The sequence below is a fragment of the Marmota flaviventris genome, chromosome 6 (assembly GCF_047511675.1).
Source record: "Marmota flaviventris isolate mMarFla1 chromosome 6, mMarFla1.hap1, whole genome shotgun sequence".
In the NCBI taxonomy this organism is placed as follows: Eukaryota; Metazoa; Chordata; class Mammalia; order Rodentia; family Sciuridae; genus Marmota; species Marmota flaviventris.
This window is the reverse complement of record NC_092503.1, coordinates 107,848,898-107,876,383: the sequence shown is the minus strand read 5'-3', so window position 1 is coordinate 107,876,383 and position 27,486 is coordinate 107,848,898. Positions and strand designations below refer to the sequence as shown.

Sequence of the window (27,486 nt, the reverse complement as noted above, 5' to 3'; positions counted from 1 at the left end):
CTTCTGTGAAAGCCAAGCATTTGATCCAGAGAAGTACTGGGTCTCTCTGGCATCTGCAAGTGAAATATGTGTTCTCAGGAGGCCTCCCAACAGAAGCCAACACATTCCTACAAAGACATCTCAAAACACCACTGACCAACCAAACAAACTGTCCTCTCCTGGATTTCCCTGTAGTGGAGAGGTTAAGCCAAAGCGTCCCCCTGTGGGCCGCCATCTTTCTGCTGACTTTCTAGATAAATGTGGCCCAGCTGTTTCACTGACCTTCCAGGACACTGGAACTTCCCGCCTCCAAATGCCATGAAGCAGTCCAAGAAAGCATGCTTCTCTAAATTTGCCTTTTTCCAGCGTTCCTGTGGGAAGAAAACATTTTTTTTTTTTCCAAATCAGCCTTATATAAATAAGCTTAACTTTATGTCTCTAGGCTAAAAATGACCTTGTACAGCTAATCCTTGCATATAAAGTTGCAGGGTTGTTGGTAATTTTTTCCAACCTGTTATTAATATCAGACACAATTGTGGTTTTGGAACAGGAACTTATAAATAAAAAAGGTTGAAAAAGAATTCTGTTAAGTGGTAAATATAAATGATAACATAAATCAACCACAGAATGGACCTAAGGAGAAGTGTATTTATAATAAGGTCTTAGGCTCCATCATAAAATTGGTCTTTGTAATAAATTTAGTAATAAGACACCAACAACCCTGCCTATTAGAGAAAGCTGAGGACACAGAATGAATACATCTGGAGGCTAGTTTTGACAGTTTTACCTAAAGGCAGAGAATGAACTGAATGGCCTCCTAAGATTCTGTTCAGCCCTGTAACTCTCTAGTTATAAGAAATAGCAGATCACTGTTTTAATTTGCTTTTTATTTTGTTTATTCCTTGGAAACCAATAACACAAGCAATTTCCCCAAAAGTATGAAACAATTCGATTAGAACTGGGGGTATTTACTTTAACATGCCTCCTGTTTTCAGATTAAAAAAAATATTTTAAAGTATGGTATGCTTCTTCCTAAAACTTTCCTATCTGATTTGTAAGTGCTACACTGTCTACTTTGCAAATATAATCTGTACTTTGAAGCCAACTTTGTTTATGTTTATAGTTAGTAGAGACATATAGCTATGTAAAAATATAGTTTAAGTTTATAACTTCCAACTCCTACCCCCCAAAAAATATTTTTTTAAATCAAAGAGTAATGTGTATGGAAAGAGAACTTACAGGTTTGAACAGTTCAGGTTCAGGAAAATACTTTGGGTTTCTGTGTAGCCAAAATGGAGACAACATCAATAGGTCACCAGAAGGAATAGTAAAATTCTATGATAAAAAAAAAAAAATCGGTTCCAAATCATTTTTTAAAATTTCCTTTGAGGAGCATTTGGGTCTTTAAAAATAATGCTACAACTATATTGTAACAACAACAAACATTTCATAATTGATGGTGAGAAAATCTATCTTTTCCGGACAATTCCCTTCTACTATACAACTTGGCAATGACTGACTTCTATTTTGATTATTAGTTATACCTACATATATTTGATTACATAGAGGAAAATATTAGGTAAGTGTCAGAATTTTAGAAATGAGTATTAATCCATTCCAAAGCAGCTTTTGATGTTTGATGTTGGGGTTTGCAGCCAGTGTTCTTCATGGAAACCACAATGAATCTCTAGGTTGTGGTAAAAAAAAAATCTAACTCTTAAGACAGGGACCATGGTCACTGTAGCACTGAGGACAGAAGTAGTTGTGTCCTGTCCCTGAGAATACTGAAGATAGTGTAAGGGCAGGGGTCAGTGGATTATTTTATTTTTTAATTATTATTATTATTATTTCGATCCAACAGCAGTTATTGGGGCGGGAAGAAGTTAAGGACAACTGGTTAGGAAAACACAGGAAAAGTCAAGTGTTGTGCATTTATTTGGTGGGGTTTATATTTGGGGTTGCAGTACTCATGGGACTGGGAATAAACAAGCGTTTTCTGAAGCAGAAGAGTGGATGTCATCCTTTCCAATTCATGTGCTAATAAGTTTTCCTGATCTATAGATTATACACCCAGAACTAAAGCTATTTCATAGAATCTCCCTTTCCTCACCATTTGCGGGAACCACAAGACAAGATCCCCAAGTTGTGTGATCACTAGAAGGTGACCAACTTTACTGTAATGAAGTATTTTATGAGGTAATGCTCAGTCATCCTAAGCATGTCTGTTTAACTCTGCATGACTTTGAAATATTCTCACAATATCTGAAAAATACTTTGTGTATACAAATGATACACCTCACAATTTAAAATAGGTCTTTTTTATTGTAGCAGAGAGTTGCCAGAACCCCTGTCAACTCCTATGGGAGTTGAATATGTTGAGATTTGGCAAGTAAGAGGAGAGCTGGGGAGAATCAGCTCCCAAACTGGAAAGAGCAAGGCTTTAGCTGGGGTCTTCTAACCATTTTAAAAAGAAAAGGAGAACTCTGAGATTCCAGTCCTCAATGTTCATTTTATTTCTGCTGGAATTAAGGCTAGAGGGGTCATAATTACTTCTAAATCAGTTCTACAGGTACCTAATGTGTATGTGGGGGAGGAACTGGGGGCAGCTCAGGAAAAATTCTGTCCCTCCCCACCTCACCCCATGGTCCCCACTGTTGTGATTATCACTTGGAGACTGCTCACTGCTGCCACCCACAAATCTGGCTACAGAGTAAAGGGAGTAAAGGAGACTTCAAACAGGCCTCCAGGAACAAAATTAACATTAGCAAGAGGGAGGACACAAGAAAGAATCTTCCAGTATGATGATGAATAGCAGAAAAGAACATGTTAGCTGGTTGCATCATAGAAATCCTCTGAAAAGGCTAACAAATCTCAATCTTTGTTTACATAACAAATGAAGAGAAAGATGGAGAGGAAGACAGAACATTGGCAGGACCAGAATGTAGATCCCCAGTAAAGGGAAGTTAACATCACTCTGTGTCGCAATAACTGCATGGCACAGGCTCACAGAATTGAACCTGGCCAGCCCACCTCACCTGGATGCTGTGAGGCCAAATGAGTTTCATCTGCTAATCTGGAGGCAGTCCTTGCTTGAAGAGGGAAGAGAAGGGAAGACTTCCTCTTGTAACTTAAGAAAGGGTATCAAGAGCTAAGTGGGTATAAGTGGGTGTAAGCAAAGTCGAGTCCTGAAGAGAAAGGAGTAGTCCTACAAAGGTAAAGGTGAAAGAAAGAGGAAGGGAGAGAGGGAGGAAGGAAGAAAGGAAGGAAGGAAAGAAGGAAGGGAATCTGAGAATTTATGAAAAGGGAGCAGTAATAACATAAAATATGTTTAAAGAGACTGTCATGAGAGAAAACAGATGAGCCAGTAAAATGAGGAGAACAAATTATAGATCAATCTTTCTCACAAAATTTGACCAGAAATCCTTAGACAAATATTAACAAAATAAATCCAACAATGCAGAAAAGGAATTATATACCATGATCAAATGAGATTTACTCTAGGTATGAAAGGTTGGTCTGACTTTCAAATATCAGCAAGTTTAATCCACTATATCAATAGGATAAAAAGAAAATACAACAATCAATCGATGCAGAAAAGTACTGGACAAAATTCAATCCATGGGGCTGGGGATGTGGCTCAAGCGGTAGCATGCTCGCCTGGCATGCGCGGGGCGCTGGGTTCGATCCACAGCACCACATAAGAATAAAATAAAGATGTTGTGTCCACCGAAAACTAAAAAATAAATATTAAAAAAATCTCTCTCTCTCTCTTTAAAAAAAAAATTCAATCCATGATGAAAGTTATCAGAAAAGTAGAGAAAAGCAAAATTTCTTCAATTTGATAAAGAGCATCTAAAAAAAAAAAAAAACCTTAAGCACAACTTTATATTAATGGTAAAAGATAAAACATTTTCAGGCCAGGGATATAGCTCAGTTGGTAGAGTCCTTGTCTTGCATGCACAAGGCCCTGGGTTTGAATCTCAGCATAAATAAATAAATAAATGCATGCTTTTCACTCTAGATCAGGAACACAGGAACAAAGTAATATCTGATGTTTCCACTAGTAGTCAACATAGTGCTGGAAGTTAGTGCCAGTGTAATAAAGCAAGAAAATAAAATAAAAGGCACACAGATAACAGAGAAAGAAACAAAAATATTGTCCACATTAAAAAATTCCTATAATCTATAAAAATACTCCTAGAGTCAATAAACAGTCAATAAATTATGTTTAGCAAAGTTGCAGATACAATGTCAACACACAAAAATCAAATGTAATTTCTATAATTAATATACAACTGAAAACCAAACTTTAAAAAATATCATTAAATAAAAGTTCCAAAATGAATGATATGTTTAAGTTATAAATATTTAAAAAAAAAAAACACCCACAGGATCTGTTTGCTTAAAGCAACAATTAAGAATACCTACTGACAGATGAATAACTAAGTTGTAATTACTAATTATTTACTAATCAAAATACAAATGTGTCTTAATAAAAGTTCAATAAAGTTGTAGTACCATTCAGGGATTAACATATTGCTCTACTTAACTAAAACCAAGCAGAATATTTCCTTTCAAAGAATATTCTCACGCATAGTCACAACTTGAATCAATTAATAATTTGATTAATGAAAAACATGGAACTGTCCTGCTAAAACAAAAGTCTATAATTTATGTGAGACCAGTTAAACAAACTTTGTCTCCTTTGGAAGAAACACTCATTAACTATTATAAAATTTGAATTTTTATCTCTTTTGTGTTCTACTCCAAAATTCTCTTGGTTTGAATTCAAGCACTCATAAGCTATGTATTAACAAAAGTAAACAAGGGTGAAAGACTGAGTAAATGTGATCTCTAGAGAAAATGCAGGCCGTAAATCAAACCACTCTAAAATAAATTCATTCTGCCTGATTGATTCACAAATACGTAATGGAAAGTCTGCCAATGTACACATACCTTTTCATGGTGCACATGAGAATATTCCCCTGCTTTTCATAGAAAGCCCTTCTCTTCCTCACTCAGCTGTTGACTCCTAGTATCAACTGAGATTATCCATGACTTTCCTGCTATCTTTTACCATATCTGCAATCTGTGGCCTGAAATCATCTTCTAGTTATCCAAAAGAATTTTTTTTCACATTCTGAACTCCTCAACCCATTGTGGCTTGGGAACTAATTGGTTGAATTGGCAGAGAAGAGACCATCTGATCCATCTGCTTGATTTGAACAGGATGACACTGATTCTAACATAGGATCACGTGGTCAAAAAGATGAGCACAAGGTTATATTCTACATTAATGAAATGGTGCCTACAACTTATATTAGTAACCTGTCCCAGGGTCACTTAGTGCTTACTAGAATTTCAGGACTTGTATAATAATGTGTGCTATCAAAATTCCAATGACATTTTCCACAGAAACAGAAAAAATAATCCTAAAACTCACATGGAATCACAAAAGACCCTAAACAGCCAAATCTATCTTGACCAAGCTGGAGGCATTTTGCTGTGTGACTTCAAAATATACTACAAAGTGATACAACCATACAACCATGATCAAAACCTCACGGTTGGGGCTGGGGCTAGGGCTCAACAGTAGTGCACTTGCCTGCCATGTGTGAGGCACTGGGTTTGATTCTTAGTACTGCATATAAATAAATAAAGATCTATCAACAACTAAAAATAAAACTATTTTTTTTTAAAATCATGGTACTGGCAGAAAAACAGACACACAGACCAATAGAACAGACACACAGACTAATGGAAGAGACACATAGACCAATGGAACAGAATACAGGGCCCAGGAATAAATACATGAATTTAAAGTCAACTGATTTTGATAGAGGTGCCAAGAATACACAATGGAGAAAGGATAGTCTCTTTAATAAATGGTGCTGTATGCAGAAGAAACATATCAGATCCTTATCTCACAAAATTTGCAAAAATCAACTCAAAATGGATTGAACTTAAGACCAAAATTGTAAAGCCAGTAAAATACAACATAGGGGGAAATCTCCCTGATAATTTTTTTGCATATGAACCCCAAAGCATGGGCAACAAAAGCAAAAACTGACAAATGAAATTACATTAAATTGAAAAGCTTCTGCACATCCAAGGAAACAATCTTTACCAAGTAAAGAGATACTATAGAATGAGAGAAAATATTTACACTTCATACTGAGAAGAGTTAATATCACAAATATATTAAGCACTCAATAAAAAGAAAAAAAACTGATTAAAAAATGTCAAAGGATATAAATTGACATGTCTCAAAAGAAGTCATACTAGTGGCCAACAGGTATACAAAAAAATAGTCAACATTACTAATAATCAGGAAAATGCAAATCAAAGCCATAACAACACTTCATACCTGTCAGAATTTCTATTATCAAAAAGATAAGTGTTAGTGAAGATGTGGAGTAAAGAGAAGCCTTGCAAACTGTTGCTGGTTTGTAATGTAAATTAGTACAGCCATAATGGGAAAACAGTATGGAGATTTCTTAAAAACTTAAAACTACCATATAATCCAGCTGCCTCAGTACTTAGCATATTTTCAAAGAATATGAAATCTGTACACTAAAGAGATATCTGCACTCCCATGTTTACTTCAGCATTCTTTATAGTATCATGATATGGAATCAACCTGTGTCCATCAGCAGATAAACAGATAAAGAAAAATTCACACATACACACCAAGAAATACTATTCAGCCTTTTAAAAGAAGGAAATCCTGTCATTTGCAACAACGCAAATGAGCCTGGATGACATTATGTCAAATGATATACACAGAAACAGACAAACAAATACCACACACAGTGACACTTATAAAGTAGAATCTAAAGACGTTGGAACCAGAATAGAGGAAAGAATGAGAGTTACTGGGGCTGAGGGACCGAGAGGGACCTGAAGAAATGTTAGTCAAGTGATACAAAATTTCAGTTATATAGTAAAAATGAGTTCAAGATATCTATAGTGTAATATGTTGACTATAGTTAATAACAATGTATTGTATTCTTGAAAATTGCTAATAAAGACATGTTGAAAAATAATAAGTATGTGAGACAATATATATGTTAATTAGCTTGATTTAGGCATTCCACCTGTATGCAAACTACAAAACGTTCTATATGATAAGTATATCATATATATATATATATATATATATATATATATATATATATATACACACACACACATATATATCCAAATATATATATTCAAATTTAATTCATCCTTTAAAAATAAGTTAAAATTAATCAATAATATATCAATTAAAAATAAAATATAGAAGCAAATAGGTACTTTTTTTTCCTAGAAGGTTGATCATTTTAAAACAAAAACCCCAAAGCTTACCAAAATTTTAATTGGCTTCATTACTTTTCTAGTAATAATACCAGGGGCTCTTAACCGAATGGTTTCCAAAATGCACCATTTAATGAGAAGGAGCTTCTTCAATTCTTTCTCAGTCACTTTAATCTTGTCTTTACCTGCAAAGAGAACTTCTTTAAAATGAAAAAAAAAAAAGAGATAAGCTCAAGAGACTAGAAAGTGATTTTCTGTAAAGCACCTTAACAGAGGGTAAATGCTATCTCTGGCACGTAAAGTGTTACTGTTGCTATTACTTTCTGCCTCTTATTCTGTGACAGGATGTGTTGGTATCCACCTTGGCTCCCACGGTCTTATGATTATGAAATGACAGAGATAGCCCTTATCAGGAAGGGGTTCAGTTTTCCCTCATCTCATCCTTTCTCATCCAAATTGAGAATTCCTATTGTAACAACAATAAAATTGTGGCATCAAATGTACAACGAATAAGCCATAAAAAGCTACCTGGCTTTCTTTTTCTGTCTTTTCCCTGACAATTATTTTTTTTTAAATCATTCATTTCAAAAGATCCAAAAAGAACATTTAGAGAGGGACAGTGGTCTCTGGGACCTCATCTGGAACTGTGAGTGTGCCCTCTCAGGATGGGAGCTGTGACTTTCCTGAAGTACATGTGTACTTTAATATTTAGAAGAAGGAACCTGGAAAAGGATTAGAGGTCAATCTTTGTATGGTCAGGCTTCTCAGTCCAATTAGACAGCTTAGAGAGTGATATTTCAAGAAAAATATTTGCTTTTTGAAAATTACTTAAGACAACACAGCATTCAGTTGGTGTGGACAGTACTTGCTTAGTAAAAGTCAACAACATTGTCAATATAATTAAGCTGAACCATTCCTCTTTTCATTTCTACTTCTTGGCCATTTGGGGAGAGGGCGGGTGAGAGTGAGGTAAGGGATCTCCATCCGTGTCTCTTGGACTCTGCACATGCATGTGTCCTAATGCATAAATAGCTGTTGAAGAGCAACCACAAAAATAATACTAACTGAAAACCATCTTGATATGGCATGAAAAGAGAGTGGTAGCACAATCTTTACTTGCTTTCTACTTTTCTTGAACTATCTCTATGTTTCTTAAGGGACAGTTCAGGAAAATAATTTAGAGAGTCTATAGCTGAACTTAGCAATTCTTAAAATGACTTGAGATTCTGCATATGTAACAAATATCATTTCACAGTTGGTAACTTAATGGAGAACAAAGTATGTGTCATTTCAGGAAACCAGGAAATTTAGGTATCAGAAGGTCTTTACCATCAAAAAGACTGTAAATTAAAATTGAAGAAAGGACAAGTACTTTCTTTGAACAGTTAAATAGAAATTTAAAGGTTGTAATTGGTGGATTAGTTTATGAGTGACACACACAGAGTAGTGCCTAGCATGTAGTAAGTGCTCAATACAAAACATTGTTTATAACTGCTACCGTTACTGTTAGTATGAATTTCGTGGTTCTATAGGATCCATACTTCCTAATATGGTTTTATTCCATAGCTGATACATTTTTTTTCCTGAATCCTTTATTGGGAGAAAAATCTATAGATTGGAGGAACACACCTAATACTATTTTGACATCATGTATGAGGAACTATTTCAATTCCTCTGCTCTGGTCTGGATATGGTTTGTTCCTGTGCTGTAAGCTTGGTCCTGAATGCAACCTATAAAAAGGTGTGGGACCTGTACATGGTGGAACCTAGAGGGAGGTAATCAGGTTGTGCTCACCTGATGAAGGGGGTAATGCTTGCCTTACATGACTGGATTAATTATTGAAAGATGGGGTTGGTAAAAAGTGAGGATGCCCCCAGTGCTTGACCTCTCCTGCACATAGCTGTTTCCCTTTCTGATTCTCTTCCATGTTGTGAAATAGCCATGGACTCTCTCTAAACACACAAGGCTATTTAGACTTTCTAGCCATCAGAATTGTGAGACAAATAAATCTATTTTCTTTTCAATTTTCCCAGCTTTGGATATTCTGTTATAGTAACACAAAACCAAATATGATACTCACTCCATAGATATTTATTGAGCACCTCTAGCAAGTTTGTAAGTGCTAAGTATAAAGATGAATGTCAGGGCACTGACTCTTAATAGCCTGATACAGGTGACAAACAACTAAAAGGAGTTAACTTGTAATAAGTGCTACCACATTAGAGTGTACTACTGCCTGTGGGTGAACAGTGGTGACAATGACCAGACAGGAAAAGGAGATGTTGAAGAGGCTTCTTAGAAGTAAAATTTAAAAAAAAAAAGTCAGCTACCTGAAGATAAAGGGCATGTCCAGATAACAAGAATTCATGTGTCTGGAGCAGAGTCCAATGCAGAAGGTAATTAGATCGATCAACTGTGGATGAAGGTCCAAATAAGCCATCACACTTGGTTCACTGGGGTTGTAATGGGTCTACCCTCTTTCCCAAGGTGCTCCACTGAGTCCAGTATGCTCACAGCAGCTGAAGTCAGAGTTTGTGATAGATGGCTCCTTTTCATCTATCCAGACTCTCAATGTATCCCAGGACTGTCAGGTATCAGTTCTGGGTTCTCCTCTCTTCTCTACCTACTTTATTTCCCTGGAGGAATCCAAACAAACCTCTTTTTTAATATATTAAATAATTTGGATAATTATGTTTTGATGGGCTCCTCCAAAAAGGGTAAGATTCCATTTGTTTTGGATCTTGTTTCTCCTATTCCCTGACTTACACTCAGTATCTGACATAGTGCCTGGTACATATTATGCACTCCATATATTTTTATTGAATGAATGAATGTATATTTAATATGGTGGTAGGATCAATTAAGAAACTTGAAGCAAGGACCTTGGCATTAGACCAGAGACCCTGCACTTACTAGAAGAAAAAAATAGGCCCTCTAACATGTTAGCTTAGGAACCAACTTCAATAAGATTCCTAAAGCATAAGAAGTAAAATCAATAATCAATAAATGGGATGGTATCAAACTGAAAAGCTTCTTCGTGGCAAAAAAAAAAAAAAAAATCAAGAATGTGAACAGAGATCTTGCAGAATGGGAGAAAATCTTTACCACCACTATGGAAAGCAGTATGGAGATTACTTAGAAAACTTAGAATGGAACCACCATTTGACCCAGTTATCCTATTCCTTGTTATATACCCAAATGACTTAAAATTAGCATACTACAATGATGCAGCCACATCAGTATTTATAGCAGGTCAATTCATAATAGCCAAGCTATGGAAATAACCTAGATACCCTTCAATAGATGAATAGATAAAGAAAATGTGTTATATATACGCAATGGAGTATTATTCAGTCATAAAGAAGAATGAAATAATGGCATTTGCCAGTATATGGATGACCTGGAAAATATCATTCTAAGTGAAATAAGCTAATACCTCCCAAAAGCAAAGGCTGAATGTTTTCTCTGTTTTGTGGATGTTAACCTAAAACAAGGGAAGTTGGGGAGGGGAATAATAGAAATCCATTGGATCAAATAAAAGGAAATGAAGGATAGGAAGTAGGAGGGGAAGAGGAAAGACAGCAGAATTAATCAGGCATAATTTCCTAGCCTTGTATTTGAATACATGACAGGGTAAATTTGCACCATGTACAACCATAAGAGTGGGATCCTAAATAGAAAAAGTTGTACTCTATGTATGTATAATTTGCCAAAATACATTCTACTGTCATGTATTACTAAATAAGAATTTTTAAAAAAGCAGGGTGAGGTGGTGCACATCTGTACTCCCAGCTCTTCAGGAGGTGGAGGCAGAAGGATTACAAGTTGTAGGCCAACTTGGGTAACTTAGTGAGATCATGTCTCAAAATAAAAAAATAAAAAGGAGTGAGGATGTAGCTCAGTGACAGAGCATGGCTGAGTTTAATACCCCAAAACCCAAACAAACTCACTTGTAGTTTGTGTAGGGCAATGGGAGAGATTTAGAAAAGTCAAATTTGAAAGATATTTCTGAGGGACAATACGAGGATATTTTAAAAAGAATACAGTAAGAACCTGGTATATACTGGACCAGTGGTTCGCCAACATTAAGTGTATATTACCATCATGCGAAAGGGTTGTTGAAATACAGATTGCAGGACCCAAGAGTCAGTAGGCCTGAGGGGGCCCAAGAATTTAATATTCTTCCAAGTTCTCAGGTGATGTTGATGCTGCAGGCCCCAGGATCATATTTTTTAAAATATTTTTTTAGTTATAGATGAACACACAATATCTTTATTTATTTTTATGTGGTGCTGAGGATCAAACCCAGTGCCTCACATATGTGAGGCAAGTGCTTTACCACTGAGCTACAGCCCCAGTCCCCAGGATCATATATTAAGAAACACAGTGCTAGATTAAAAGATGTAGAAAATATCCCTGGATTTTATTTCTTAAACATCCTGGACTTAAAACAGTTCTTATTACTAGTTCTTAAATGATCTCTTCTATTTGAAGAAAATAGAGACAAACATACTAAGTGAATAAAAATGACAATTTAAATCAGAAACCCCGAGTATCAAAGTTGCCAACTGAAGGCTTTTATCAGCATGAACGTACAAGATGAAAAGGACTTTTACTTTTTATGAACCATAAAATTAGATAATGTGATGATTAATTCTAAACTTTTAATTAGCCAGAATTTTAGAAATGTGCCCCAATTATATCATTTTTGCAGCTCAAAAAGTGTTATCCTCATCAGAAAAGGAATGCCAACACACCTTCTGGGGGCCCTGGCTGAGCTTGCCATGTGGCCACATATAAACTGGCCCTAAAAGCAGTAATTCTCACCTTTTTCTATGTCATCTGTAGCTGCTTTTACATCATTGTGGCAAATTTTAAAAGAGGCCACATAAAGCCTAAAATATTTACTTTCTGGCCTTATATAGAAAAAGGGACCTCAAGGGAGCAAGCTATCAATTTGCTCCTCATTGTACCTCCAAATGCTAAAAAGTCCAGATTTTATTTCAGCATTTAGATTTTACAAACACTATAAATTCTATGTTGTCTTTACTGTTCCTATTATTTACATAAGCTTGTCAGTATACAATGCATAGTATCTGTATAACCCTGTAAAATACAGTTATTTTATAAGGAAAACATAGACCATAACTAAAGGGGAGAAATCTTTGTGTAAAAGATATGCTATTATAATGGTCTTCAAATTATGTTCAGGTACCCAGAGGGCACACGGGAACACATAAGGCTAAGAAGATCAATTTCCTGATTCTCAACATTTGGTTTGCTCTTTTTCTAAAACAGATCTTAGAAAATACTGTGTTGCAATTCTTTTTCCCACTTCCTTATACAGTCACCTTTTCCTCACTTCCCAACAGAATGTCCTGCCTCTTAGCCATCCTGATTTATATCTGCTGCACTAAAGCTGCTCTGTTTTCCCTGAGGTCCAAACATCTCTTGGGTACCAGACAAAAGGGTAATTAGATAACACCATGCACCTGAGGGAAAAGTACTTGAAAGCAAAGTAAAACAGGCATAGGAAAAAAATTCTGTCCACAGACAGTCTTACTCTATATATGTATCCAAAAGCCTTTGCTCATAAGCCATGTATCTGTTTCCATGATGTCCACCTATCTTAGAATGACAACTCAAAAGTGAGTGTCACAGCAACACATATTAACGTGTTTGATTGATTAAAAAAAAACTAAGATATTTTCCATTCGAAAATAAGTCAGACCAACTCAGAAAGTCAAAGGTCGTGTGTGTTATCTCATTATAGAGGATAAAGAAAAAGAAAGGTGTGGGGAATCTCATGAACCAAAGGAGGACTAGTAGAGGAAAGGAACCGGGAAGGGACGAGGGGTCATGTGCATGTCTGAATATGCTACAGAAAGTCACTGTTGTGTATAATTACAGTGCGCTGATAGAAAATGTGGGGGTGTGGGAGGAAACTGAGTTGGATTGGTTGATTAGTTAGATACTTAAGGACTGGCTTTGTGAATTAGGTTATAAGGCAGCCATTTTTCATAACTGACTGGATTAAATCTGCAACTTTTGACATATAAATATTTTAAATACACAAAAAGCATGTAGACAATTTATCAGGAAATGTTTAAAAATAAGATTACAAATAGAAGACATCAATTTAAATGCATGAAGGGATACAGAATTCTTTTAGAATGTACTTGCAAGGAAAAGGAAAGATGGGAGGAAGGAAGGGAGGGAGGGAGGGAGGGAAGGAGGGAAGGAAGGAAAACAGTGCCTAACAGCATATATTAAGACACGAAGCCCTGGTAGAAACCCTGAATGTCTGTTATGAGTCAGAAATAACAGGGTATTGGAATTGTTGCAGTGTGCATGGTGAAGAAGACACAGGCTGGAGATTTTTCCTTCTCCTCTTCTTCCTCCTCCTCCTGCTCCTCCTCTTATTCATCTTCTTCTTCCTTTTTCTCCTTCTTCTTCATACTAGGGATTGAACCTAGGGGTGCTTAACCACTAAGCCATATCCACAGAAGGATAGTAGAGATTTCTAATAAGAGACAGGGGCCCAAGTACTTGGCATGTGACTGATAACCTAGTAGAGGGTCAAGAAAGATTCTGTTGGGCTGAATGACAGGTCTTTTAAGTTGTTCCTGACTGCAATATATTTTCTTCCTTTCTTGCCCCATATGTTTGTTATTTTTAAAATGTCAGATAACACCTAACTTTAAATTAACACTGGAGAAATGAAGATCTAGGGTATGTCCAGGGAGGCAATGCAATATGGGAAAGAGGCAGATTATGCAAATGGAAAAGAGCAGACCTTGAAAACTCAGCAAATGCAGGAACCAAGGGTCAGAGAAGACTAGAAGCCACCTCCTTACTCTATCTCTCTCATTTTTCCCTTCAAAAGTTCCTAGAAATCTGAGACAGAGTTCAGATCAATTTCACCTTTATCCTGAAAACCAAGGAGGCCCCAGGAAGCTAGGACCCTTGACATATAGAAAATATATATAAATTTAAAAAAAAAAATATATATATATATATAAAATGAGCAATAACCTACAATTCAGATTCAAAATGTAACTTGTGTTAAAAAAAAAGTTCTCTAAAAACCTATTGAGAACATCTACATTGGACAAATTCACCAAACATTCCTTCTAATTGTTTTTTCTGTTTTACTTTGTTGCTGCTATAGGATACGGAAAAGAAATGTTTTTCTATTTGAGGAAGGATAGGGGGTGATCACCAGTCAAGTTTTTATATTTGAAACCAGATCTGTGACATTCCAAAGTGACCCACCTATCCTAAGGCAGGCAAAATTCTAGGCCCCCAAAAGTTTGGGCTTTAGTAATGGTAAAGTTTCTAACCTCATTTAGAAAAAAGTTCTGTGTTAAGTATTATTATTTTACTTGACCGAATTACTAAGTACAAAGACATTTTAAATTGCATTATATAATACAGAAACAAAGGCTTGTTTTGAGTTGAAGATATTTCAAACTATGACCTATAAATGTATGAGAGATGTAGACTACACTTGGAAAATAAGTGTTTTGATCAAATATTTTTAGTTCCTCAAATCCCCGTGTGATGTGGAAAAATAAAGTAGTATTCTTGGACTAAGCAAAGAAAAATGAAATATACTAAGTTTTCAAACATCTTTAGAATAAAAGACCTTTTTTTCATTAAAACTCTTAGAAATAGCTCTGTACCCATACTGTGAATATTTCAATGCACATCTGCGGTTTGTTCCTCCAGCTTTGTGCCTCTAAAATTAGAAGGCTCCCCTTGGAAGGATGCCAAGGTAATCATCAGAAGGGCTGGAGCCTAACTGAGACCAGGACCACTACAGAAGACAGACAAGGAAAGAAACTATGGGTGATCTAGGGTAAAATTTAGAAGTCATCTGTTCAATTCTTGGCATAAATACAACAAAATCAAACCTTAGGATATCTGAAACCAAATAAAAGATGATTCTTGTATTCAGAAATAGCAAAAAATGTTTCTAAAATATTATATATAGCTTTGACATTAAAGTCATAATAACAAGCAAAACAGTGTAACCATGAATTGTTAAGTATATGCAATAGATTGAAATTCCAGGACTCCAATCACTGGTTCACTCCATAGAAATTTGCTACATTATCTCTTAGGTACTAGCTCAAGGATAGGTGCTATGGGAGATAAGCTGAGAATAACAGTAATGTATTGGCTGTCTTATCTCACAAATATTTTGGATCTCTGCATTTATTCCTCATAGCTACCTACCAGCTAATCCACTCTCAGAGAGGTTCATGTGTCCAAGGAGACAAAAAGCATCAGAGCAACCTTCAAACCAATGGCCATTTATACTGAAAGCCCTTGAGCTTGCTAATATGCCACAGCACTTCCCCAGAGAGGAGAAAGGAAAGAGCAGTACACACATGGCCTTAAAGGATCTTGGACCCAAGGACAGAGAACAATATGTGTATATAAATAACTAAGTTTCACAGGAGAGGATTCAAGTGGAGTCTGTGGAGTTCATTCCCTTTCACCTGGGGCTGGAATTTAAACTAAGCCTAGAAGGATGGATATGAGTCACCCAGGCAGAAAGAACATGAACAAATTCCAATATTCATCATAAAAATAAGATTTCTTGGACTTGAAAGAAAGAAACATGAGTCAAATAGAATTGCTACAGGAAGTCCCTCTTTTGAGAGATGGCTCCTCTGGTTTAGTAGTATTTTAAACCACTTTTCCGTATGCACACCACAATCATAGTAGGAAATAAATTAATATATAAAAATTATTATTATAGACTTATAACAACATTATATAATGACTTTGCTAATAACTGTGGGGAAATATTCCCTGATCCGATGGAAAAAAAGGATTGGTAGGCATTTGATGAGTCATCCAGACCTTTAGAGAGAGAATTCTGAGGAGATGAATCAGAATTCGGGGTTGAATACTGAGAAAACCCTTGTGCCTCCCCACAATGATAAACAGGTGAGTTTATTACCTGAAGAACTACAAAAAAAAAAAAAAAAAAAAAAAAAAACCTAAACATTAAAGAGCGCATCTCTGTACAGGCCGTGACGTTTGTTTCCTCCTGAAAGCCAGGATCTTGAGTTCTGTTTGCTCTGTGTCTGGAGGTGAGTTTTCCCTCACAGAGGTCACCTTTTCATATTCATAGATAGCACAGCTTGCTTAAAATATTGAAAGTTGAGGTGTATGCGAAAGGTCATGGCACACATGAAGGAAAATGAGCTGCCGATGAAAATACATGAGATAACCTTTCAAAACCAAACGAACTGAGGTGAAAACCTTCAGCAATGACTCCTATCCAAATTTGGTCAAGAAATCTACTTTCTAAATTTTATAACAGTGATTTCTGGAAAAAAGTAGAGTCAAAAAATAAAAAGACAGTATTTACTTTAGACTGTCATCTCAGAAAATTATGTAATATCTTTGAAAAAAATAGAGCATTTCTAAGACTTCTACAAAAAAAAAATAATGAAGCAGTGACATCAATTGCTCTCAGAGAATCAGGGCAGGAAGCTATTTAGTTTTCTGGCTTATTTTCTCAACCGGAGACTTCAAGATAAGCTCCTAAAAAATTTAGTTTTTAAAGAAGAGAGACAGAGATAAAAAGAAACAATAAATAAGAATTTAGAACTTGGGGTGCTGGGGAGGGCAAAGGAAAATTTATAGCCCACTTTTCATTTCAGGAATTTAAAAACCAATATATGTAACAGTCAAGAATTTCATTTTTATAACTATATGACTACTTCGTTTCATAAATATTCTGTTATATTTACGAAATGACTGTTTTCTTCTCTTTTTTCAAAAGAAATCTATGTTCACTTGTAAAGATTAACATATCACATACAGAGAGAATTACTTTGGATAAAAATGTCCTGGAGTACATCTACCATTGCCATAAGTCTTATATATTAAAAAAAAATTCCTAGAATTGTTATTTATAGGTAGTAAGAATGGTCTGGTTACAGATTTGTGGGAATTTGCAGAGATAAAGATTTGTGTGCTAACTTGTCTCCCCTGGGTAAAGCAATAAAACTTTTTTTTTTACAACTGTTGTTTTAATTTTGAGAAGAAATATTGCAAAATTGGTCTTTTGTTTATCAGAAAGTTAATTTTAAACTATGAATAAGGACCCTGATGACCTTTTCCCTCTCCAAACTCCTATTCCCCCATCTATTCCTGAGGGCAGAGGGATGATGAGAAAAATGCACTAGAATGGGGGTCCTATCTGAACTGAGAAACCCAGAGGGGCAGCAGTTGGGAGGAAGTGATAATTAGTAAGCAAGGTAATGAAGCTAACTTGGCTAAGCAAGGGACAGGTTAGGAGGGACTGAAATATCTAGCACAATGAAGACAGTCTCTCCTAATGTAGCCACTGTGCTTGTGGGGGACCTTCCCCAGGCCATGTGAGCTGCAGACCAGGTCTCAGTGGTAGCTGTGGGACACAGAGCACCCACAACCAAATGCCTTTCGTTAGGAAAAAGCAAGCTGAAGTGAATGTACAGAGAAGATGCCAAAGAAAGACAGTTATTTCAGAAGAGTGCATCAAGAAAGGGAGAGACTGCTCTGCTTGTGCGAAGGAAGGGAAGGTGTGATGCAGAGATCACTGAGGAGTGAGGCCGGAGGGAGTAGTGTGGGTTGCTTTGTGTAGCAAAATCCAGCCTGCTGTAGAAGACAGTCTGACAGCCATCTAGTCCTTTTCCCCTCTCCTCTATCTTTCCTCCCTACCTGTTTCTTTCTCACTCTTACAGAATGTACAGGGTCTTCTGAAGTTAGTAGAGGTGACTAGACTTATGTCAGCTAAAGACATGGTGTAGGAATTCATGGGACACCTAAAATAATTAGGGAGCAAATATGATTTTCCTAATACTAAAATGAGAGAGATAAATTAAAGAAAGTAGACTGGCTCTGTAGAGGTTACTTATGTCCTGCTGCCTCTTTTAGATAGCTCCCAGAAACTTCTTTAATATGAAGAAAGCAACAATAGGAGGTCCACTCAGAGAAGCTCTAGAGGTGAGGATACAGATGCGAAAGAATAGGGATTTCCAGCTTTCTTGAAAATACAAGGCTTATGTTATAATTTTTAACAAACTCTTAAGTTTGCTCTATTGAGAGACTTTTCACAAACTGGACTATGCTGGGCGTGGTGGCACATACCTGTAATGACAGCAGCTTGGGAGGCTGAGGCAGGAGGATCAAAAGTTAGCCTCAGCAAAAGCCAGCCTGGTTCCAAGCCAGCCTCAGCAAAAGAAAGGTGCTAAACAACTCAATGAGACCCTGTCTCTAAATAAAATACAAAACAGGGCTTGGGTTGTAGCTCAGTAGCCAAGTGCCTCTGAGTTCAATCCCCAGTACCCACCCCCAAGAAAAAATTGGAATAAATTTCTATGATACCTCCCCAGTATTTCTTTTAGAGAGAGAGAGAGAAAAAAAAAGATATATGCAGCATGTGCAATACTCAACTCAAAGTGGACCAATCACCTAGGAATTAGACCATAGACCCCCTGCCTAATAGAGGAAAAAGTAACCCCAAGTCTTCATCATGTTGGATTAGGCCCCAACTTCCTTAACAAGACTCCTGAAGTGCAAGAAATAAAATCAAGAATTAATAAATGGGATGGACTCAAAAAACTAAAAAGCTTCTTCTCAGAGAGGTGAACAGAGAGCCTACATTTTGGGAGCAAATTTTTGCCACACACACATCAGATAGAGCACTAATCTCCAGGATATATAAAAAACTCATAAAACTTAACACCAAAAAAACACAAACAACCCAATCAATAAATTAGCTAAGGAGCTGAACAGACATTTATCAGAAGAAGATATACAATCATTTGATCAACAAATATATGAACAAATATTCAACATCTCTAGTAATTGGAGAAATGCAAATCAAAACTACCCTAAGATTTCATCTTACACCAGTCAGAATGGTAGCTATCAAGAACACAGACAACAATAATTGTTGGCGAGGATGTCGGGGGGAAAGGCACACTCATACATTGTTGGTGGGATTGCAAATTCATGTAACCAATCTGGAAAGCAGTATGAAGATTTCTTAGGAAACTTGGAATAGAACCACCATTTGACCCAGCTATCCCACTCCTCAGTCTATTCCCAAAGGACTTAAAAATCAGCATACTATAGTAATGCAGCCACATTAATGTTCATAGCAGCTCAATTCACAGTAGCTACATGTGGTAGCAACCTAGATGCCCTTCAATAGATGAATGGATATAGAAACTGTGGTATATATACACAATGGAATATTACACAGCATTAAAAGAGAATAAAATTATGGCATGTGCTGGTAAATGGATGAAATTGGAGAATATCATACTAAGTAAAGTAAGCTGATTCCAAAAAACCAAAGACTGAATGTTCTCTCTGATAAGTGGATGCTGATACATAATGGGGAGTGGGGAGGCATGGGAAAAATGAAGAAACTTTCATTGGGCAAAAGGGAGTAGGGAGGGTAGGGAGGGTACATGGGGGCATGAAAAATGGTGGAATGAGATGGACATAATTACCTAGGTACATGTATGACTGTACTTATGGTGTGACACTACATGGTGTACAATCATAGAAATGTAAAAGTTGTGCTGCAACTGTGTACAATGAAATAAAATGCATTCTGCTATCATATATACCTAATTAAAATAAATTAATTTTAAAAATATGTATGATTTGGGTTTTTGTTTCCTTACAAAACATTAACCTTTTTTGTCATTATACACATCCATTTTTACACATGAGACAGTATCTGTGGGAAAGATATTAAGTGAAATTTATACAAAAAAATCAAGGGAGAATGGATAAGAGGAGGTGAAAAACTATGAATAGATTGTAGCTAGAAATTTAACAGCCTTATAGTTCACTGCTGTCCCCTACAAATTCTTTCAAGTAGAATTCACTCACTGTAGGTATATAAAATATTAATTTGTTGCAAATGTAGATATTTTGGAAACTTTTGTCTCAAAAATGTAAGAGAATAAAAACATAACTTTTTCCTATATTTTTTTGATTAGTAAGATAAATATTATGAGTTTGATTTTTGTTGGCAAACAGTAAAGATCAGACATGCAGCTCAATACATTTTCTTGCACCAATCGTGTACTTTTTTTGGTTATAGCAGTTTCATAGTAAGCTTTAATATCTTATTAAAATCTGGTCTTGCTAATTTTTATTTCTAATAACTTTATACTCAGCTAGTCTTCTATATAAAGTTTAAATCATATAGGGAATTTTTTAGAAACCCATTAGAATTCTCATCATAATTAATTAAATGTATGGTAATTGGAAGAGTTGATGTTTCCACCATATTAAATCTTTCCATTCAGGAAGGTTGGTATGCTTTTTCCTTTATTTGGATTCTTTATTTAAAACATATATTTTTGTAAAATGTTATGCTTTTCTTCATATATCTCCTGCCTGAATCTGATTTTTAAGAGATAAGCCAGTTAAATGAATAGGAAGGAGAGGTGTAAAATCAAAAGAAGGCCCAAGAAGCAGCTTGAGGTGTTTGTGGTGAAAACAGATCAGGGAATATGAAGAATTAAGCCTGGAGATTATCCATACACTCTGGGAATATGGCCCTGGGGCTCAGGGATCATACAGGAGGCTGGCAGACCATTCTCCTACAACCCCCTCTCCAGCCACCAGCTTCTTACACGCACAGTAATAATTTCTGTTCTCCCAGGTCCAGTTCATATAACTTTTCTAGAGGTGCATATGGACTTTTTTTTAATCCTACATCTGGAGGATGTAGGAAAAATTTAATCATCAAAGTTACACATTCCTATAGGAAATTTATAAGCAATAAGCTTTTGGAAGTAGACTTTGCTCGGCTGTTTCAGTTTCACACTCATAACAGAATGAGTATGAAAGAGACAGTATTCCAATAGATTGAGAAAGATAGTAAGACTGCAGCATGGCTTTGAACAGATATTATAGCAGATAGGAGGGAGGTGAATAGACAGATGGACCCTCCCCACCTTATTTCATCCATAATGCATGCAGAAAATGTCTCAAATCCTATTGTGTCATTTCAAAAGGAATTCAGTGCCTCTATACCTAGTCCACTACATAAGATAACCTTCGAAAAAAAAAATCTCTTTATTTTCACAAGTATTACTCCCATATATTAAAAGAGATTTTCAATTTTTCTGTTTACTAGACCATAAAATGGAGGTCTGCTTAATCAGTGTGGCAACTTTTTCAAGGAATAAAGGACATAGTCCAATTTATAATAAACTAAATGGAGAAAATATTGCCCAAACAAGGCAACAGTGAGTAAAAGGTAAAATAAATCAATCTAGAAATACTTCTTATGTATAAAATCAGCATATGGATTCTGAATTTTTGACTTGCAGTCCCTGAAGAGATGTTGACATGACTTTAAGACTTTTTACTTTAGTATTTTATGAATAGGAGAAAAAGATTATCTAAATGCCTGATTAATTCTCCCAAAGAATACTCTGGAAAAACAAAAGACTGGTGTGTATATGAAAAATGTAGAGAATTAACAAAGCAGATTAGCAGTGCTTCATGGCAATGACAGAGCGAAAGACTTAATAAAATGAGATTCTCCCAAGTAGACCCGCTCGCCAAGCTTGTAAATTTGAAGAGGGCTATCAAATGGCCTACAGCCTGTTGAAACTGGGCAAGAATGGAGGAGAGAGGGATTCCACATAAAATCTCTTGAGCTGGATCATTACCAGACTCACTTCAGGTATTTCAGGCAGAAAGTAGTGGAAAACAATCCTCCTCCCAGGAACCTTTCCCTGGGCCAGATAGCACCCATCTGAAGCCTTCCTGGATCTTAATAGCTGGGTGGTGGATGGGAAAGACATGAAAGTGTTCCAAAATACACCATCTTGGTCTTTAAAGTCAAGAGAAAAGGAGATAGAATTATATATTTGGTGTAGAAAATAAGAGTTTGGGGGCAAGATGGCGGACAGGCATGAGGCAGCGTTTCTCCCAGCTTGGCTACCAGAACTCAACCAGAGGGAAAAGTCCTGAGACTGGAGGGGCAGTCTGTCCTAGTTGAACCAGTGGCTGACTCATTCATTGGATCTGGGAAAACAAAAACAAAAACAAAAACAAAAAAAACCACCACCCTCTGGCCCTGAGTTCATCCATCACCCATGGAGAGGCGGACCCGGAGCCATCTTGGGACTGAAGCAAGGCAGAGCCAAAGGAAACTGGAAACCCAGATCCATGAGTTTGCAGCTAGGGCTGCCTGGACCTGACTGAACCTAGCAGACATGTGGAAAGTCAGAACCTGGGAGCATTTCCCCCTAGGGAAACACAGGTTTGAGAGAGTCTTGAAGAGACTTGAAGTCTTGAAGCTTGAGAGAGTCCAGCTCTCCTCAATCCCATGAGTCCTGCAGCTAGCAGGGACTGGTGGGGCTGGCTAGAGCAGGTCAGCAGGTTGGAAGGGTGGGTGAGAGGGCATTTTGCTCTCAGCTTGCTTAGCCAGAGGTACAGGACCCACCATATTCCCAGGGTCCACCAGCTGGCAACTCACCAGGTCCTGGCACCAGCCTGATCCCTGGCTCACTCCCGTCTGGCATCCACAGTCCTGAACGGTCAGCTCCAGTACTAGCCTGACTCAAGGGCCTTGTGGCTCCCAGTCCCCAGTCTCCCAATGTCCCCACCCACCCTCAGCCTCTCACACCATCACCCCAGCTCCAGTGACTAGGCCTGCAGCTTAGCCACCAGACCCACCTGTTCCAACACACAGTTTTGCCTAGGGCCCACAGGACCCAGTGCCTGGCCCTCATCCACCTGCCTCCCAGGTGTGGCCTGTTACTTCGCCTCCTACAACCCAGCTTCCCTGGCATGCCACTTCACCTCCAGGCTTGCAGCCCAGCCTGCCCACACCAATCTCCCAGCAAGGGAAATTGGGAAGTCTCAAACCCCAACCTTCAACCTGGTGAGCAACACAATAAGAAGGAAGGCTGCAACAACCCACAGCCCATACTACTAGGCTTAGATCATACCTGAAGATGAAATTAAAAGAAAATCAGCCGGGCACAGACAGTGAACACACTGACGATTTTGTCCATCATAGTGGACATGACTCCTTAATTTCTTAACATGTTGATGGTTTTTAACAAACGGAAATCAATAAATGTAATTCGTGGTGCTGGGATTATAGTTCAGTGGTGCACCGCTTGCCTAACACATGGGAGGTCCTGGGTTCCATCCTCAGCACCACATAAAAATAAATAAATAAAATAAAGGCATTGTGTCCAGCTACACCTAAAAAATAAATATTAAAAAAATAAATGTGTCGGAAGGGCTTTCGGAAGAAGAGGGCGGAGTTAGCCGGGCCGTGCGCGGTGCGTCAGGAGCCTGCGGAACCTGAGGCAACCGGCCTGTCGTCGGAGCAGATTTGGGGTAAGAAATGGGAAGGAAGATGGCGGCGAGGGGAGTGCATTGCCCCCGTGTGCTGCTTCACTGTGTGGGAGTATGACAAGTCAGGACGGCTAAAGGATATCTTGTTAGGAATTTCCAGCAATAGTGGGGTGCTCCGGAACCTGGAGGAAGGATTTCCATCGCACGAGGATCAGCTACGGGGACTCAAACGCGAGAGGTTTGTCGCATGGAGGGTAACACTGCTTATTCAGCAAATCGCCCCGCGGCTAGAGTCTGCAGCGTGCGCTGGGATAGAGACGCAGGGTTACAGCGCGGCAGTTTCTGCCAGCCGCGCAAGCACCGTACTCAGGGCTGAATTCTGGGTTCGAGACGGGGGGAAGGAAGTGGTCCATCTCGGTTCTCCACACCGGTCAGACCACAGAGGAGGCCAGCAGCCACCATGTTGGTAAACTGACGTCACCACCCCTGTTTTTGACTGACCGCAGCTTATTCAGCCATAGAACAGGTAATTTCAGGCTGCAATTCGCCTGCGGCTTGCAGACAGATTGCTAGGGCTCAGCGCCTGGGTGCTTCTTAGAACCTGATCTTATCAGAGTGAATACCGAGCGCGGGGCGGCCGAGTTCCGGCTCCCGGAACTGAGCCCGCGGGGACTGCTTCTTGGAGCTTACATTTATAGGAGCTTACACCGAGCACGGAGTGGCCGAGTTCCGGCTCCCGGAACTTCCCTGGCCCGGGGCTAGGAGCCCGCGGAAACTGCTTCTCGGTCCGGGTCCTGCTGAGGGCCGGTCAGGACTCACCCGGTGCTTTGGTTGCCCGGCAAGGGGAACGAAATGCTGCCATTCGCATAGGATACCAACATGGCAGAGATCTGACGTCTGCAGAAAGCGGCGGAGGAGGGAACTTCATCAATACCAGTGGTGACATAAGCAGTTGGTCTCCTGGTAAGGGGGGTGAGGCACAGTCACCCGAGTCTCCTCAATTTGTCGTCGAGCCAGAGGGAAGGAGCCGGGCCGCCGCCAGCGCCCGGAGCAGGCCCAGCGGCTTGCCAGCGTGGTGACCGCGTGACCCCAATTGGAGAGGGGGCGGAGCGGAGCCGCCACCCGCAACCGCAAGGTGGGCAGACCCGTGACCCAGTGGTACATGGGCGTGGTAGGAGGGGCAGGGCAGAGCCGCGGTTCGCGCTTGCAAGGTAAACAGACCTGTGTCAGCCTGGCGGGTCAGGCCCAGTGGCCTGCCAGTGTGGTACACACGTCACCCCAACTGGAGTAGGGGCAGAGCAGATCCTTCTCCCACGCCCGGATCAGGCCCTGCCGGTGTGGTGGTCACGTGACCCCAATTGGAGTGGGGGCGGAGCGGAACCGCCACCCGTGCCCGCAGGGTGAGCAGACCAGTGATCAACCTGCAGATCAGGCCAAGGGGTCCGCAGGCATGGTAGGAGGGGCAGGGCAGATCCGCCGCCCGCGCCTCCAAGGTAGGCAGACCTACAACAGACCGGCGGATCAGGCCCAGGAGCCTGCCGGCGTGGTACAAACACCACCCTAATTGGAGTAGTGGCAGAGCAGAGTCACCGCCCGTGCCAGGAACAGGTCCAGCGTCCTGCAGGCGGGGTAGCCACGACACCCTAATTGGAGTAGGGGCAGAGCAGAGCCTCCACCCATGCCCGAAAGGTGGGCAGATCTGCGACCGACCAGCGGGACAGGCCCAGTGGCCTGCCGGTACGACAGACACGTCACCCCATTTGCAGTAGGGGCAGAGTAGAGCCGCCGCCCGCGCCTGCAGGGTAGGCAAACCTGCAACCGACCGGCGGATCAGGCCCGGTGGCCTGCCGGCGTGGTACACTCGTCACCCCAATTGGAGTAGGGGCAGAACAGAGCCGCCGCCAGCTCCCAGAACAGGCCCAGTGACCTGCCGGCGTGGAAGCCACGACACCCCAATTGGAATAAGGAGAGAGCAGAGCCGCCGCCCGCACCTGCAGGAAAGATACGCAAGCAGTATGAAAAGACAAGGAAAGAAAGGACCACAAGCAATGCAGGTCAACGCAACTTTAGAAGAGGTAACAGCTGCAGCAGATGGAATGTCAGATAAAGAATTCAGGATATACATGCTTCAGATGATCTGGAGTATCAAGGAAGACATTAAACAGCAAAATCAGACAATGAAAGATCACTTCGACAACGAATTACGCAAACAAATCCAGGAAGCAAAGGATCAACTATACAGGGAGATAGAGGTTATAAAAAACAAACAAACAGAAATCCTAGAAATGCAGGAAGCAATAAACCAACTTAAAAACTCAATGGAGAATACTACCAGCAGAGTAGAACACTTAGAAGATAGAACATCAGACAATGAAGACAAAGTATTTCAACTGGAAAAGAACATAGACAGCTCAGCAAGACTGTTAAGAAACCATGAGCAGAACATCCAAGAAATATGGGATAACATTAAGAGACCAAACTTAAGAGTCATTGGGATACAGGAAGGTACAGAGCTCCAAACCAAAGGAATGAGAAGTCTATTCAATGAAATAATACAAGAAAACTTCCCAGACTTGAAGAATGAGACAGAACCCCAAATCCTAGAAGCCTACAGGACGCCGAATGTGCAAAATCATAAGAGATCCACACCTAGACACATTATAATGAAGATGCCCAACATACAGAAAAAGGAGAGAATTTTAAAAGCTACAAGAGAAAGGAAGCAGATTACATTTAGGGGTAAGCCAATCAGGATAACAGCTGATCTGTCAACACAGACTCTGAAAGCTAGAAGATCCTGGAATAACATATTTCAAACACTGAAAGAAAATGGGTTCCAACCAAGAATTGTGTATCCAGCGAAATTAAGCTTCAGGATGGAGGATGAAATTAAAACCTTCCACGATAAACAAAAGTTTAAAGAATTCGCAGCTAGAAAACCATCTCTTCAAAACATCCTCGCCAAAGCATTACAGGAAGAGGAAATGGAAAATAACAATGAAAACCAACAGTGGGAGGTAGGACAGTAAAGGGGGGGGGGAATAATCAAAGAGGAAAACAAACCATGTTTAGTAACAGAAATAAACAAATATGGCTGGAAGAACAACCCATATCTCAATAATAACCCTAAATGTTAATGGCTTAAACTCACCAATTAAGAGACACAGGCTAGTAGAATGGATCACAAAACAAGACCCAACAATATGCTGCCTACAGGAGACACATTTGATAGGAAAAGACATACATAGGCTGAAGGTGAAAGGTTGGGAAAAATCATATCACTCATATGGACTTCGGAAACAAGCAGGAGTGTCCATACTCATATCAAATAAAATAGATTTCAAGCCAAAGTTAATCAAAAGAGATAAAGAGGGACACTACATACTGCTTAAGGGAACCATACACCAACAAGACATAACAATCATAAATATTTATGCCCCAAACAATGGTGCAGCTCTGTTCGTCAAACAAACTCTTCTCAAGTTCAAGAGTCTAATAGATCACCATACCATAATCATGGGAGACTTCAACACACCTCTCTCGCCACTGGACAGATCTTCCAAACAAAAGTTGAATAAGGAAACTATAGAACTCAATAACACTATTAATAACCTAGACCTAATTGACATATATAGAATATACCACCCAACATCAAGCAGTTACACTTTTTTCTCAGCAGCACATGGATCCTTCTCAAAAATAGATCATATATTATGTCACAGGACAACTCTTAGACAATATAAAGGAGTAGAGATAATACCATGCATCTCATCTGATCATAATGGAATGAAACTGAAAATCAACGATAAAAGAAGGAAGGAAAAAGCATACATCACTTGGAGAATGAA

General features: G+C 38.9%; 1 protein-coding gene across 1 annotated transcript in view; it reads right to left on the bottom strand.

Moving 5' to 3' along the window:
- The window catches only part of Cyp39a1 (cytochrome P450 family 39 subfamily A member 1), a 130,486-nt gene that overhangs the window by 22,605 nt on the left and 80,395 nt on the right, over window positions 1-27,486 (bottom strand). Inside the window, exons 8-10 of the mRNA XM_027950468.2 lie at window positions 7,330-7,463; window positions 1,219-1,314; window positions 262-350 (exon numbers count right to left, since the gene is read on the bottom strand). Of these exons, the coding sequence (XP_027806269.2) occupies window positions 262-350; window positions 1,219-1,314; window positions 7,330-7,463 (319 nt within the window). The remainder of the gene's footprint in view (window positions 1-261; window positions 351-1,218; window positions 1,315-7,329; window positions 7,464-27,486) is intronic.